This window comes from Drosophila subobscura, chromosome E (assembly GCF_008121235.1).
Source record: "Drosophila subobscura isolate 14011-0131.10 chromosome E, UCBerk_Dsub_1.0, whole genome shotgun sequence".
In the NCBI taxonomy this organism is placed as follows: Eukaryota; Metazoa; Arthropoda; class Insecta; order Diptera; family Drosophilidae; genus Drosophila; species Drosophila subobscura.
The window spans coordinates 10,272,891-10,288,087 of NC_048531.1; the positions used below are offsets into that span (position 1 = coordinate 10,272,891).

Here is a 15,197-nt window from a genome sequence, read left to right on the forward strand (position 1 = left end):
CCCATGATGAAAGCAAAAGTGTGCAGCAGACTTTGCTACACTTTGTCGACCTCCAAAGCACAGTTTTCACAGTTATCGAATGGCTTTTGTCTTCTATGTTTACAAACAAATTCGCGTGCAGAAGAGAACCGAAAGCAAAGAGAACGAACGATCAGTGGGAGAGCGTGAGTGAGCTTTCGGCCAAAGCTTTGGCTCGCTTCAGCGCTCAGCAGCAGCAGCAGCGCGCCTCCCCTCATTTGATTTTCTCGTGTGATTCGCAACGGACTGCAAACGGCGACTACCTGCGCGCGTATCGGGAGTGTTTTTGCGCGACTCCTTATCGAAATGCATCGAAAGCGATATCTTCGCAGCGAAAGCCCATAGAAAACAGTGCATAAAATCCTCAGCATGGAGCTGTTCAACTGGTTCGATCTGATATCCGTGAGTTTGACGTTTTTCGTGATTCTGTTGGTGCAAGTGTTGAATGTGTATTTGCACATACTGGACGATAATGGCGCGGGTGGTGCCAAGACAATCGATGTCGTTGACAAAGCCCTGGAAAGGGAATGTGTGACGGTGCTAGAGGCGCCCAGCACGCCCAACCGAAACTCGACTTCGACTCCCACAACACTCAGCAAGAATGGCAAGCTGGAGAAGCAAACGAGTTTGCTGGATAGTGATAGGTAGGTCAAAGTTTATGGCACACACAATAAATCTTCACTGGTTTCGATTGTCCCTACATCTGTTTGTAAATGTGTTTGACCTTTGTGCTCCACTCAAACTCTGTTTAAACGTGATAAGATAAGGTAAACTTTTTGCATTTATGGATTTCAGTGGGTTTTTCTTTCACGGTAATTGTTGATCCAGACATGACTTGCATGATAAACGTTCATTTGTTACGGCAATACACTATAATTCACAACGGAAGTTGCTTAAAGATTTAACTTTATAGGGGATGTGGGTGTGGGGTAGTTGGGTCTCTCCCCGCAGCTTATCTATAAATGCTTCATTATCAGTCACCATTTGAGTGTTTCCCCCTCCACCAGCACATTCACGGCTTTCTGTTCTTGTGCTTTCATTTCTGTTCCAGTGGCATCTCATTGAGCTCCATCTACACCTCAGCAACGACAGCGACCACGGCGGCAGCCACGGCCATCTCCAACTCATCTCCAACACACCGAACACACAATGGTTTCCTCTCGCACACGCTCAGTTTCGAGACTCTGGGCGATGAGTAGTAAGTACAAACCCCACCAGCAATCCACTCCCCACTGCCACTCACAGTCGCGCGCTAATTGAGTCTGTAAATAATTTGAACATCCCACTGTTCGAGCAGCCACGAGGATGAGGACACACTGTCGCTGGAGAATCTGTTTCCCTGCGACCAAACCGAGATCTACGCCTCGCGCAAGATCAGCTTCATCATCGACGAGCTCATCCAGACGGAGGTCAACTATGTGAACAACCTGAAGAAGGGTCTGGCCAACTATGGCAGCCTGGACACGATCGACGAACTGCCCGAAGGCCTGCGCGGCGAACAGCGCCAGCAGCTACTCCTGGGCAATGTCTCCGAGATTCTGGAGCTGCACGAGCGGGAGATTCTGCCACTGATGCTGCGCAATCAACGCGATCTGAAGGGTCTCTTTGATGAGTTTGCCGCGCACTTTGAGGTGAGTAGCGGGAGGAGAGGCACGGCACTCCTCGTCCGCGTGGGTTGGGCCTAGTCCATTAGCCGCACTCGTGTCGCTTGCCAAGTAGCCGTTGGACAGGTTCCGACACCGCGATTCGGGCCATCGATCAAAAATTCTTTTGTTTTCCGCAGCTAAAAACTCAATCTCAAATATTTATTCAAAGACAACGTTTTTTTGTTAATGTTTATTCTCTGTTTTGTTTATGCTCATTTGTGGTGGCGACACCTGCCATTGAGTGACGGTTTCTCGGCTCTTCTTACTTATTTTTTGCACACATTATTTTTAGAGGGAAAAACTCGTGAATTAATGCATATTAAGCAGCGTTCAGCCATCACACGTTGGCAGTCGTTTAGTTGTGGGTTATGCAAATTTTGCGGCCGTTGCATAAACACTCTGACAATTTCAATTAACGAAATATTTGAATTATTTTATTCGATACTAGGGCTCTGGTATTATTGTTATTATTTGTCGCCTGACACCTCGTAGACAAGTGTGTCACGATGTAGGGGGGGCCCAGCTCATTCTCATTCGTATGCCGTGGCCGTGGTAAAAGTGATTTAATGAACAACAAAAAGACACCAAAGAAGCACTTTCGAGAATAATTATTTACTGAATGACGAATGGGGGAGGGAGCTTAGTAAAGTCCCCTGATAAGATTGAAATAATCGCCAGAACATAGTAATGATAAAGCTAAATAGACCCGACCAGCACGAAAATCACTTGGAAATTGTTAAATAAAACAAACGTTTTTTTTCACGTCGTTCAGTTCGCCGGCAGCTGACGTCATCGCTTGACTGGCTTCGCTCTACACATTAAAAGCGTTCGCGAGAGAGGAAGAGGGAGAGGCAAATACACAAGTTTTTAGCGTCTGTCTGTGGCTTGGGGGGAAAGCTTTATCAAAGCTTTAAATACTCTTGCAGAGACATTGTCCCCCGCTATAAGTTATAATGATTTAGTTTATCTTTGGCTTGTTGACACTGATAAAGAAAACAAATTTACACATTTGTTCGTAGTTATTTATGCGGCTCCCTTCTCAGCTATCAAACATTGTAGTCCACTGTGGTTAAACCCTCTGAGAGAGTGTATGCAAAATGTCGAGAAATAGCTGAAGAAATCCCCTTTGAACATGGAGCAACACTTCTGTGGATCTCGTTATTTTTCTTTGGTGTTTTTGGAAAGATTTCTACATGTTCTATGTATGGCCTGCTGCCATGTGGCGCGGCCGCGTTAAGTGTTGACAACTCAAGCGATCAATTTAAATTGAAATTGTCTGCTGGAATACTTTGAACGCAATTCTCTTATGTCATCTGCAAGTTCCGAGAAGCCCCAAAACAAAAATACAGAAAATAAACTGAAAATCTGCTCCCAAAGCAGGTAACATTCTTCGAGGATTTGGCTTAATGCTGAACAGACATGCTAAGCCCCTGGGAGCTGATTTATGCTACAGAATAAACACCCCCCACCCTTACGCCTTTTTGCATTCTTCGTTTCGTTTTTGCCAAACATTTCTGAGTCACAGGACAGGCGCAAGAGCCAACGAAATCTTTGCTAAATATATTATGAAAATGTTCAAAAATTGTTGTTTATACATACTCGCAGAATATTGTACATATTTTTGAAATGTTGCCCCTTCATGGTTCCCGCTTCCTGCTTGTCTTGGCAGCATATTGGATAAACAAAAGAAGACGCGAGCGAAAGAGCTTGTTGATAAATATAAATTTTCATGTATGAAACCCCGAATAGGTTTTCCTCCTCGATTGCTTTTCTCAAGCAAATTAATGAGGCTTTTCACAAATGTATAATTGCCGACGAATCGATTAGTTTTGACCCGATTTGATTGTGTGTTCGGAAGAGGCCTTGTCCGTCCAGACAGACAGACTCGATATTTGGACACGAGAATCCATCCCACTGATGCCCACTGAGTGGAGGAGATCTCCTCCGTAAATAGCTTGGCCTTCATTTATTAATCGGCTTTAAATGGTCAGAACACAGAACGCACAGAACACAGATCCCCAAGTGACAAGCGTGTCGATCTGACTGATTTCTCACCCTCAAATCGAATCGAAATGAATCGAAACGAATCCAAAACACCAACTCAGAAACAATTAAAAGTTTTACAACATTCTGATGGCTTTCGTCTGGTCGGGGACTGATTCAATCGATTTAGAGATCAACATTTGATGATATTTGGCTGTGCAATTGACAGACAAGCGAGGAGGAGCGCGGCACGGGGCTGCCATCTGTTTGCAGTACTTTTAGTGGGGAAATGCTCATCCAATCGCTTAGCGTTTGTGTCAGCTTTATTAGCATTCGTATTAATCTATTTATAGTGCAGAAAATGTATAATATCTACGAAGCAAATGACTGTGTGTCGAGGGGAATGCATGAAATTTCAGTAAAATGCAAAAATATATTTTCACCTTGCGCCATCAGACAATTTGTCCGACTAAGCCAGCCGCATTAGACATGCAGCACAGAACGACCGCCCTGCGGGATGGAGGAGATGATTACCACCGCCACATCATCATCATCATCATCATCTCGAATCACAGCTTTGATTTTGTGGGGCGGGTGCGAGGCTAATGAAATTAAAATGGAAAGGAAATCGTTGGGCAAGCAATTTTCTTTGCAGTTTGCAGTTTGCTGGCTGGCTGGCTTCGGTTTGGGCCAACATTTGCATGGCACTGGTCCGAGTTGGCGACAGGAATGCCAAATTTTTGCTCTAGCTTTGCCAAGGTTTGGCCCAGCCCTTCTCCCCTCCCGCTGCCGAGTCTCGGGTTACGTGACTTAAATGCTCAAAGAATTATGATTTCGCCAGCAGGCTGATAGGTGCGAGTACATATGGGGAACGAAACCCGAGCCTCAAACGAAAACACATGGCTGGCCAAAGCTCAAAACAAACAAGAATTATACAAAACGATCACTTGGAGGCCATGGGTGCGGGTCTTACTTCAGTTTAAGTTTAAACCTTCTGTTTTGTTGCATTTTGATAGAAAAACAACTTTTACTGCTACGTGAGCTTCACCATGGGCAAGAAATCTTCCATGCAGCTGCGCCAGGAGCATCGCGAATGGCTGCAGGTAAGCCTCGGGCTGAAATATGCAACCCACAGAACCATTTCTAATATCTGATTCCACGCTTAGACCTATCAAAGCACAATAAAAGACAAGCTGGGCATCGACAGTTTCCTTGTGCAGCCCATACAAAGACTGACCAGATATCCATTGCTGCTGCAGCAATTCATATCGGTAAGAGACGCTGGTGTCCCCCCAGTTCCATCTTAACTCTGGCCTTTTGTTGCAGGAATTCTACAAGAGCGGCATCAGCTGCAAGCCCGTGCTGAGCTCCGTTTGCAAGCTGGAGACGCGCATGCGACGCGCTCTGGATGTGGTCAACCAGGCCGAGGAGATACCCAACATTGATGAGCTGCATGAGGTAAGTACTGTCCGTGGATTCCAATTGCTCTCCATCTCTACATAACTTCTATCTTCACAGCTGGATCTGCTGCAGCTGGGCAACTTCCGACGCGCCACAGAGTTCGATGCTCAGCACTTTCCCACGCGCAAGAAATACCGCGCCAAGATCTTCCTCTTCGACCGGTGCCTGGTGTGCACCGAGGTGCGCAAGAAGCGACTCGCCTACCGCCAGCACTACCACTGGGAGCACGTGGAGCTGCAGCGTCCGCTCGAGGGCAGTGCGTCCAATGCCAACAAGATCATCAATCTGCTGGTCAAGCAGCAGGACAAGGACAAGCCGGCCAGCGGCTCCAGTGGCAGTGGCAGTGGCAAGCGCGAGGAGTTCTCCTTTGTGGCCGCCGAGGCGTCTGTGGTGAAGCAGTGGCTGCACGCCACCCACAAGATCATCGAAATTGCCCGCAACGAGCACGCCCAGCGGAACACCTTCAGCCTGCCCATGGATCTGGTGCTGGGAGTCGGTCTGGCCATCTGGCTGATATGGCAATACTTGTAGAGAGATCAATCCCCAATCCTCAATCCTGATTCCTGATTCCTATTCCCCATCCTCACACAACTCTAGATCATAGACTTACGATATAGGAATAAAACTAAGTTATTTCGTAGTCAATGGACTCGTCCCTTCTTTTGTTGGTTGTTGGCTGCTGTCTTGCGGTGTTTGTCCGAGCGTAAAATAAGTTTGCTGCACTTCCTTGACAAATATTCATGATAAATTGCCTTTGCAGCAGCGGCCACTCCCAGTCCCCATCAAAAGCTCAGTCCCTTGTCGTTGTCCTTGCAGCAGAATGTAAATAGCTTTTCATCTTTTTCGCCACATAACCACACACAAGGAAGTCCATTTGGGGTACACTGTGTGTGTGGCAGCCACCGAAAAATGTATGACAAATCTATTTATTTAGAATTTATGACGGCCCGGGCCCGGCCCCATGCATGCAAGACGCCAGCTCGCACATGTCAAGTCATGGCTGTGGCTGTGGCTGTGGCTGGGTGGGGGAAATCTAATGAACCTTGGACAGGATCTAGCAACCAAGTTGCTCTAAGCTGCTCAAGATGGTAAAGTGTGTGTCCTTTTTTTAGGAACTTTGTAATGCTGAAAAATTGAGTAAGCACCTTCCGCTCTGGATACAAATGGGTTGCAGGGAAAATCTTTTAGAAATATTTGACATAGGAAAATGGATGTTCTAGCAGGTAAACTACAACTTACCCATAGTCCTATAATTATGGTATTTCCTGAAATGAAATGAAATGAAATAAAATGGATTTAATTTCCTCCTGAAATTATGCTATAAATATAGGAAAAGTTCAGAGAAAAGTATTAGAAGAAATGGCAGGGAATCTTTAAATTATATTTATAAATGGTTTTCAGATGAGAAAGAGTAGGAATTACAGGAATTTCTTAGTCGAAATTCGCTCAGTTTCAACCACGGTTGGTCAGCCTCCATCAAAGCCAATCAAAAACAGTTTCAGGCCCTGATTATCCGGTCAAATGATTGCCAAAAATCATATTTCTCATGTGGAAGATGTCCCACATCCCTCTCTACTTTTTCCCAGAAAAGCTCAAAGGCAAAGTGCAGCAACAAGAAAATGCACTAATGAAGCCACGACGCAGGCTGAGGATATGGGTTGGGCAGGGGGCAGGGCGAGTCTAGCCCCATGTGTTTGTGCTTGGGATGTGACAAAATTTGCACAAAAGCAATTTGTTCCAAGGGCAACGACAAGGAACAAAAAAGACGCGACTCTCTTGACATGTGCTGCTAGGAGATGGTGTAGGGGAGGCAGGGAGACAAAACAGAGAGAAGAAGTGTGGGAGCAAGACAAGGAAACAGCAGAGATCGCTCCCGCGATAGACAACCGCGACCCAGAGAGAGAGATAGAGAGCGGCAAACGAAATATGCAAAGCGAAGAGGCAGCAGCAGCAGCAGCAGCAGCTGCGGGAGAGTGGTGGGCAGAGCGCGCTCCCTCTCTCTCTCGCTGCATGATTTGCTGTCTAAGCAAATTTGTTGTTGTTCTTTTCAACGTTTTGCACTTCCACATCCTCGTCGGTTTGCCTCTTGCACGACGCTTCTTTTGCCTCTCCCACTTTTTGCTGGCCTTCCGCTGTTGCTTTATTATATTATGTCATTTATGTTGGCATGCCGCCATCGTTTGCTGTCGTTTGCTCTGGGGATAAAGGACCCTATTCATGCGCTCGCCACGGGAACGCTGGGCTAAAGGATAATGCCGTGTTCTTGCCTGGCAGCTTAAGTGTATTAATGTCTGTCGAGTAGTTGTCACAGAAGTGACGTGTATGTAAACGATTTGACATTTTTATGAGCCAAAAAGCGCTGCTCTGAAAAATTACACAGCTTCAAAGAGGGAAAGCCCCAACAGAAGAGAGAGAGAGAGGGAGAGAGAGAGAGGGCAATAGACTGTGGTAGTGGGAGAGCTGTGCGCCTGCCTCTCTGGTGAGTAAATATTTCAATATTTCTGGGCCATTGGCTTTCGGGCGATTCCTCTATTTGGCTATGCCCCTCACGTAGCCTGCTCCACATGCTCCACATGTTTTTTGTTCCAACTAAATGCATAATTTCGAACACGACAAAAAATAAGACAAGGCACACAAAATTCGGGCGAAAAATAAAAAGAATAGAATTGTAAAATGCCTTGAGGCGGCATAATTTATTTGCATTTTTTTCTTCACTTTTTCCCCCGATGGTTCGGTTCCTGGGCACGTCGCTGTAGCGGGAGGAAGTGCGGCAGGAGTGGCAGTGGCAGTAGTGGAAGTGCCAGCGAGGACAGCACAAATTTGCCAAGTAATTGCACAAATTATTGCACGTAGGCTGGCAACACATGATGGCCGGGCCACAGCCCGCCAGCTGCCACCACGAGATAGTCCCATGCCACGGCAGGGCACGGCACTGTTCATGCTACATTAAATTAACTTGACATATTCGGAAATGGAACACACAGACAGACACTGGTACAACTGTTGCTAATTCTTGCTTAATATGCCCCACACACACACGCACACACAGACACACACTCGGGGCTCATCTGAGTCCTTCATCGTCTCATTCCGCCTTACTGCTGCTCCATTGGATTTTGTGCGTATCCAATTCACGCCTCAATGCCAGTTGTTGTGTCCCCGCCATCACCCCATCCCATCCCCAGCAGCACATCCTCCAAATTGTGTTGCCATCGCATGTAAATGCAACACTTAGGCACGCATCGGGCACACATCTCCATCTCCATCACCATTCGCATTTCCTATTCCTATTCCTATCCATCCAGCATCTGTAGCTCTACTTAACGGATTTCGTTTACTTCTTTTTCCGTGGCTCTGGCTCTCAGTGCTTGAAAAAGTTCAAATTTCAGCTGCGAAATGGAACGTGAAACAATGTCCTCCTTCTGGGGAGACGAAACGGTAGGAACAGTGGAACAAAAAGCTGGAAAAAGCGTTGAAAATATCTTATTTTTAGCAATATCAGAGATACCTTCATTGATCAGCACAGCAGCAAAGGAATCCCTCTACGGGGTCTCTCCCCGCACCTGCTCAGCTCGTGGCTCCCGGCTGAGAATGAAGTACGAGTAAATCACCCAAATGAAGTAGAAGTAACAAGCTAAAAGAGCCAATGAATTTATTAAGCCAAAAGCCAAGTGATCGATCCCTTACCAAAGTATGCAGGTATGGCAATGTAACGGCCATTGCCCAAGCCCAAACCCTCCATTGCGGGAAGGGCAAGGAGAACCGCACAGTGGAAGAACAAAACTATAATGCAGCCAGAGACAGTCATGAGAAAGATGGCCACAAGTGCACGATTATGCTGCGAAAGAGAAGGAGTATTCGAGGTATTTGAATATCTTCTCAGAGGTAAGCAAAGGTTTCCTCACATTTAGCAGTCCGTACAGCAGAATGATGGCGTTGAAGAGCTTCACGAAATGCAGAAAAGTCACCAAAATGTAGAAGCCACTGTGACCTGCGGCACAAAAGCAACGATCAGCAGTTAGTACCAACAAAATAGGAGTCTTTGCTTACGAATCAGCGTGAAGCACTGCCAGCCAAGGGCTAAGGACTCCAACCACATGATCCCCGATATGACATAGCAACCCCATAATAGTTTCACCAAGAGGCAGCAGCTACTCAACAACATCACCTTTACCATTTCAGTTTGTGGAAATCACAGAATGTTCAACTGACAATTGGCAACAGGATTGCTCCGTGCGTTGACCACTGTGCTGGCCCCTTTTTGTGGCACAAATCAAGCAAAGCGACAAATGCCCATGCGAATGTGTGAATTTGCCGACGATGACAACTGATAATAGATCGAATTACGTACACGCCCAGGAGCACCGGAATCAGGCCCGGGTCTCGGGACACGTTCCACAGACACAGCGTGGCAGAGCAGACCCTTAAGACCTCTCGGGTTAGGCAGGCATAATGCCGCCTGGGCGTTAGATAAAAAAACAAAGGCATGTAATTTTTTTGTTGGGCATGGCCGTGGCCGTAAGCCACAAAACGAGCTGAGCAACGGAAACGGAAACGCTTTGATAATCGCACACAGAGAATGCAGTGTCATAAGGGGACCAAACGGAGAGTGGGTGAGAGTGGAGAGTGGAGAGGTTAACACGTATGGGATGATGATGCCTGATGGCTGATAATGCGTGGGGTGCGAATCACGTAGGGTTTGGGCAACGCTCACCCACTCTCTCCCTCTCTTTGGTGTGTCTGCAGAGCGGCAGCAGAGCCCATTGATAAATGCTCTCTGTTAAGTGGCATGTTTTGGGTTAAATGCGGTGTAAAATGTGCCTCAGCCTCTACTCAAACTCCACCCCTAACCCCTGATGGCATAATAACATTGAAAGGGCTGGGGGTTGGCAGCTCCCAGCTGAATGACAGTTCAGTTAGCAGTCGAGACAGCAGCAGCCAGCTCCCGGCACCTTGAAACTGTCAACCTGGCACGCTGACGCATATAAATCGCACCTCGTTGGCGCACCTGACGCTGTCAACATATGCTCTGCAGTGCGGCAAAATCAGGCAGGGAGGCGGGTGGTGGGCTGACTCCTGGGCATCTTGTACGTACATCTTGCTTACAGCGTGGCCCAGGCGCCAAATTGAAATTTAAAACGAGAAAACCAATAAAAAACAAGTTACAGACGCCGCCGAAGACGACGTCGGGCGGCAGGCAATACAAATTGCAGTGACGACAGCTGAGAGGCCATTCCAACCCGAAAGCCACCCAATCCCAAATGCAATTCGCGCCCTGGACCAGCATACAAATGCCTTCTCAGCCAAAGGATAATATAATGCACGTTGTGGAAGAATAATGGTTCTGCCAGAAGACAACGTCGCTGTCGTCCAAGGGACTAAGCCGGCGATGGCAGACAACCCAAAAAAAAGGGAAGGGCGGCAAAGGCAAACAGGAACCAGCAAGGCCAAAGGGCTGGGGCGGATGGGCGGACAATAACGATGCCAGCGGCAAACGGCAATGACAGGCAATTTTAATAGAATAGGAAGGAAGGAGCGGGACTCGTGCGTGCCTCTTGTTGGTCTCTTGTTGTCGCAGCCAGACCGGGAATTTACACTTGCAGTCAGCCTACGAAACTCTAAGGAACTCCAAGCCATGGAAGCAACTTGCAATTAAAGTAAATAAATCTATGATATAATTATCTCTAAGAAAATGCATTAAACTTCACACCTGCCGCCAAAAAGTGTTCTTCCTTTATGCAGATTGCCTGGGGAATCCTTTGAGTGTTAGGAATTCAACGCACAATCCTTTACTGAATCAATATGAATCGATAAATAGATCGAAAGTTACATTCCTAGCGCTGTATGTGCTCTTGTATAAAGGGACTGCTCTCCGTCTCCGTCGTTGGTGGCTTCGATGTCGTACTCTCCACTTCACCATAGTCGAAACGAGACTTTGCAGCGAAGTAGTCATAGACCACAGCAGCACTTGGAGGAGTAAACAGATCCACAGTTGCCCCGTGTAAACCTTTGGCCTTAACTGATCTGGGTTTTGGCTTTCTCCTTTTATTTGCTGGCTTGCCTTGGGTGTCCATTGGCAGATGCCGAAACTGAATAAATTGGCTCCTGCCCTTGGGCGTCTTTTGTTGGTGTATCTCCAACATGGGATACTTTTCGCACTCGCTGGGCAGCACACAGGCTCCTTGGTATCTGCTCACACGCATGTAGCCTCCGAGGCAATTGCATCTGCCGTAGCACAAGGACCGCACACAGCTGTGGGGATGGCAGGACTTGGGGCAGGGATGGCCACAGATCACCTGCACCTCGTTCCTGCCGCAGAGCGTGCCGCTGGAGATTGACAACAGCGAAACGATCAAACCAAGCCGGAACATGGCCCACGACTGGGACTACGAGTGCCAATCAAAAGTGATTTGGTTACAGCTGTTAGAGCGTGACTAAAACTACTTTTATGCGTATTATTTCGATTCAGTTTTCTCTCCACGGTTTAGCATGAATCCACAATGTGCGCTCCTCCAACTGCGATCAGCTGAAGCTACAAATGGAAGCATCGATGGCCGCCGAGCTGCGGGGTAAGGCTACTAAATCCCCCAAGGATTGAGTGCTCTATGGAGAGGAACTGCTGCCCAAATTGTAGTGTAAATAAAAGTGTAGATTAAGCAAATAAAATTATGTTCATTTGTGCTCCAGTTTCGGGAATATCTTTTGATTAGCTCCATGGAAAGGGAAGGGAGTGGAGTGGCCAGAATGGAATCAAAATCCAGGTCATGTAGCCCACACATAAATCCCAGCAAAATTCATGCATGACCCATAAAAGCCAAGGACTGCGACTGCTCCATAAACACAGACCTCACACTTTGGCAACATATTTCCCATTTACGAGTGGGGGACAGGAACTGTGGCTGGAGGTTGCTTTTGGGGTAGCATAAAAATTTCAACACGCTTACACAAAAATTGCCAATTAAGCGCATTTATGACTGCAACGCAACGGAAGGAAATATGTACTGTGTGTGTGTGTGTGTGTGTGGCATGCAACTTGGCGGACATTGGACTGGACTGGACTGTCTGGGCATCATAAACATTGTTAATGTGAAGACGTGTGCACTCTCTCGCTGTCTCTCCCTGGATTATTAAGAAACAATGAAGCCCGGAATGGACCCGGACCAGCAGGAGTTGCTGTCGCTGACGGAGACGCCGCTAGAAGCCATAAAAGTGGACACATAATGCCCGGCTTTATGGCGGCAACTTAAAACCGGAAACTAAATAGTTGACACCGCGCGGGCACTGGCCAAGAGGGTGGGGATTTCCACCCTCCATGGCATTCCAGATTGGGGGGAGTGGAGCTTGGGGTTTGTGCCTCGTAAATGACGAAAACATAATTTGTAATTTGAATTTGTTTCGTGTTCGAGCATAAGCAATGAGCTCAGAGCAGCAGCAGGGGAGGTGTGCGGCAAGGACAGTCATTCGACCTCTGCTGAGGTCTCCCCCCCCGCCCACTGCCACATCAGATATTCAATTCGCGTTTGTGGCTTTGGCCCTGTAATTCCCTGGGATTTATGCGAATGCAGTTCCTTGACCCTTGGCCCACCTACGAATATTCTCTCTGTGCTCGAATGAGCAACAATTAATTGAGCCAACACAGGCAGGGTAAAGGGTGGGGAGAGGGAAGGAGAGAGTTATATAATTTTGAGACTTGTTTTGGAGGGTCTTGAGGGTCTTGCGGACCCTGATTTATGCGCTTATCACGCAGGCGGACGCGTCCGACGCTTTTATGTCCCCTGTCTGACGCCCATAAATGTCCTGCATGGCCTGACTCCGTGTGTTTGTCGTCTCCTGCCATTGACAGTGCACACAAATTCGCCATTTTAATGCTCCTTCGGCTACCAGCTACCAAAAGGCTCCCCTCTGCCAGCGCTTTTCAATTTCTGCCTCGTACCTGCCGCCGCCGCTGGCTTAGGCTCATCCTTCGTCGTCGTCGTCCTCGTCGCTGTCGTCCTTCGACATGGTAGTGTGGCGTGACAGTTTTTCATTACGCACAAATCCTTCGGGCATACACAGTCACATTAAAAAGGGATGTGGACTTAAAGTTTGCTTTGCTCCACCCCAAGAAAAGTAAAAGAAAAGGGAAAAAAATCCACCAAGAAGAAGGAATTGCTCCCCCCCGTGGCTCGTCTTTAGTTTGAAATTAGGAATTTCATAAGAATGCTCTTTGGCTTATCGCACAGCTTTAACGTGTCTGTGGGGTGCATGTCCTTTGCCCTGCGACACTTTGAAACTGACATTATGCAAGTTGCAGCTGCAGCTATCTAAATTACCCAGAGACATCCGGCATGGCATGGCAAGGCATGGCAGGACGTTCTTATATGCTTAAGGATCAACAGGAAGTGCTCCCCCAAAGCAGTCTGACTAGCTGCACTCCCACTGCCTCTGTGTTCGATGTGTGTCTTGTACATTTTTGTGTTGCTGTTTCGGCAGGAAGGATATGGGAACATGGCAAAGGCAGATAGGGACTGGTACAGCGTGGGCTTTGGCGAGTGCTTTGGCACGCGCATAAAAGATAAGTTAATGCATCGCAGACGCCTCCTGGCTGACTGCCCAATTAATGAATCCCCTTCAGGATGTGTGACTGTGAGCTGTGGCTCGGGGGGGGTGGAGGCACGTGTTAACATTCGGCCAAGTGTTGCACACACTTCAGGCTGGCTGTCCGTCAGTCAAGGCCAAAAGTCACGTATTGCTGCGTGAGTCCTGCGAAGGTTTCTCTTCTATTTTTTCTGCCACTACTCGTACTTTGCGCTGCCATCCAGCGGGAGTTCAAATATGTTTGTGCACGTAGTGGCGGAAGGCAGTGAAAGGATGTGAGCGACTCCATAAACCATGCTCAAACACAAGTCCACTGGCCAAGGCGACGCTGAAACACTTTCTTTGTATATTTTCCCATTTAAATAAACTTCTAGCCACAAAATTGGAATTTTCACGGTTTCTGCAGCGACAGCTTCACCACGTACTGCCCGACAAAAGAACTTTCGTCCGTCCTCAATGCATCATTCCCGGCAATCGCCATCGCAGACTGTTGAGCATCGTCTGCAGGCGTAAGGTGACGGGTGCAATCATCTGCAGGCCAATATGCTGATCCAGACTGTGGACAATCTCCTCGTGCAGCGCCCACTCCAGCGAGCTCGAGACGTTGCGCTTCTCCACAATCTCGACGAGGGGCCGCTGCATCGGGTAGTTGGTGGGGCAGGTGAAGAGCAGCTGCATGGCCACACCCGCCCACTTGCCGATCTCGTAGTTGATGGTGGACAGCGGCACCTTCAGCCGCAGCCGGGGACGCCGTGACAGCACCACGTACGGCAGGCCGAGGTAGTGCAAGGTCTGCACCTCATTCTCCTGCAGTTCCCGGCAGAATTTAATGGCCTTTTCTGGGTTCCACAACTCAACGTTGGCCACCGCTGTAGAAGATCCTGTGGCTACCGAACTGTCCACCGCTTCGATCACGGCCCGAACAGCTTCCACCGCCTCGAAGGGCTCACCGGCACCCGATCTGCCGGCCACAGCTCTGCGTGACATTTCCTTTTGGCAAATTTCGAATTTTGTCTGTGCGTCTGTACTTTTTTTGTGGTTTTTGTTGGCTTTGCGCACACCCGCAAATGTTATTTGTGAAATGTAATGCCAGGCTGAGTAGACACAAAAATTCATAAGCCGAGATTTGCATAGTCCTGCCATCAAAGCAATAACGAATGGGGAGGGGAGCAGGAATGGTCTTATCATCTGCCGAGGGATCTCTGGGACTGAAATGGGATACAGGATACACTGCCAGACGGAAGAGGCAGCTGCTGTAGCCAATCCCATGTCATATTTAATCAACCCTCTGCCAAAAGAGCAATCAAATAAGGAACGAGAGGAAGTATTTGCACCACAAATTGAGTTTCTTCGTTTTGGCTGATTTGATTAGCCCAGATTTGGCCTTCTCTCTCTCTCTCTCTCTCTGTGCTATGCAAATTAGTTGCGTGATTATCGCGAAAATTGGCAAAGACCCAAACCCCAGGAGAAAGCCAAACACCCAACCACCAAGCGAATAGTTTTCCTTCACCG

General features: G+C 47.8%; 3 protein-coding genes across 4 annotated transcripts; 1 reads left to right on the plus strand and 2 right to left on the minus strand.

Annotated features, from left to right (window-relative positions):
- Positions 1-242: 242 nt before the first annotated feature.
- On the plus strand, positions 243-5,757 carry LOC117890200 (triple functional domain protein). 2 transcript variants are annotated; one of them, XM_034794907.1, is made up of 7 exons: positions 244-662; positions 1,070-1,216; positions 1,316-1,649; positions 4,664-4,750; positions 4,814-4,918; positions 4,974-5,105; positions 5,166-5,757. In XM_034794907.1, the coding sequence occupies exons 1-7, from the start codon at positions 388-390 to the stop codon at positions 5,637-5,639; spliced, it is 1,554 nt and encodes a 517-aa protein (XP_034650798.1). In that variant the 5' UTR covers positions 244-387; the 3' UTR covers positions 5,640-5,757. The 2 variants fall into 2 exon arrangements, with proteins under 2 accessions (XP_034650799.1, XP_034650798.1); XM_034794908.1 differs by lacking the exon at positions 1,070-1,216 and having other exon boundaries at positions 243-662.
- A 2,893-nt stretch (positions 5,758-8,650) lies between these two features.
- On the minus strand, positions 8,651-9,294 carry LOC117892750. The gene is made up of 4 exons (XM_034799173.1): positions 9,159-9,294; positions 9,014-9,099; positions 8,796-8,946; positions 8,651-8,742 (listed from the first exon to the last, which is right to left on the minus strand). Exons 1-4 carry the CDS (start codon positions 9,283-9,285, stop codon positions 8,651-8,653), a joined length of 456 nt encoding a protein of 151 aa, XP_034655064.1. The 5' UTR covers positions 9,286-9,294.
- Positions 9,295-14,074: 4,780 nt separating this feature from the next.
- On the minus strand, positions 14,075-14,723 carry LOC117890437. The gene has a single exon (XM_034795267.1). It carries the CDS (start codon positions 14,670-14,672, stop codon positions 14,139-14,141), a length of 534 nt encoding a protein of 177 aa, XP_034651158.1. The 5' UTR covers positions 14,673-14,723; the 3' UTR covers positions 14,075-14,138.
- Positions 14,724-15,197: the final 474 nt, after the last annotated feature.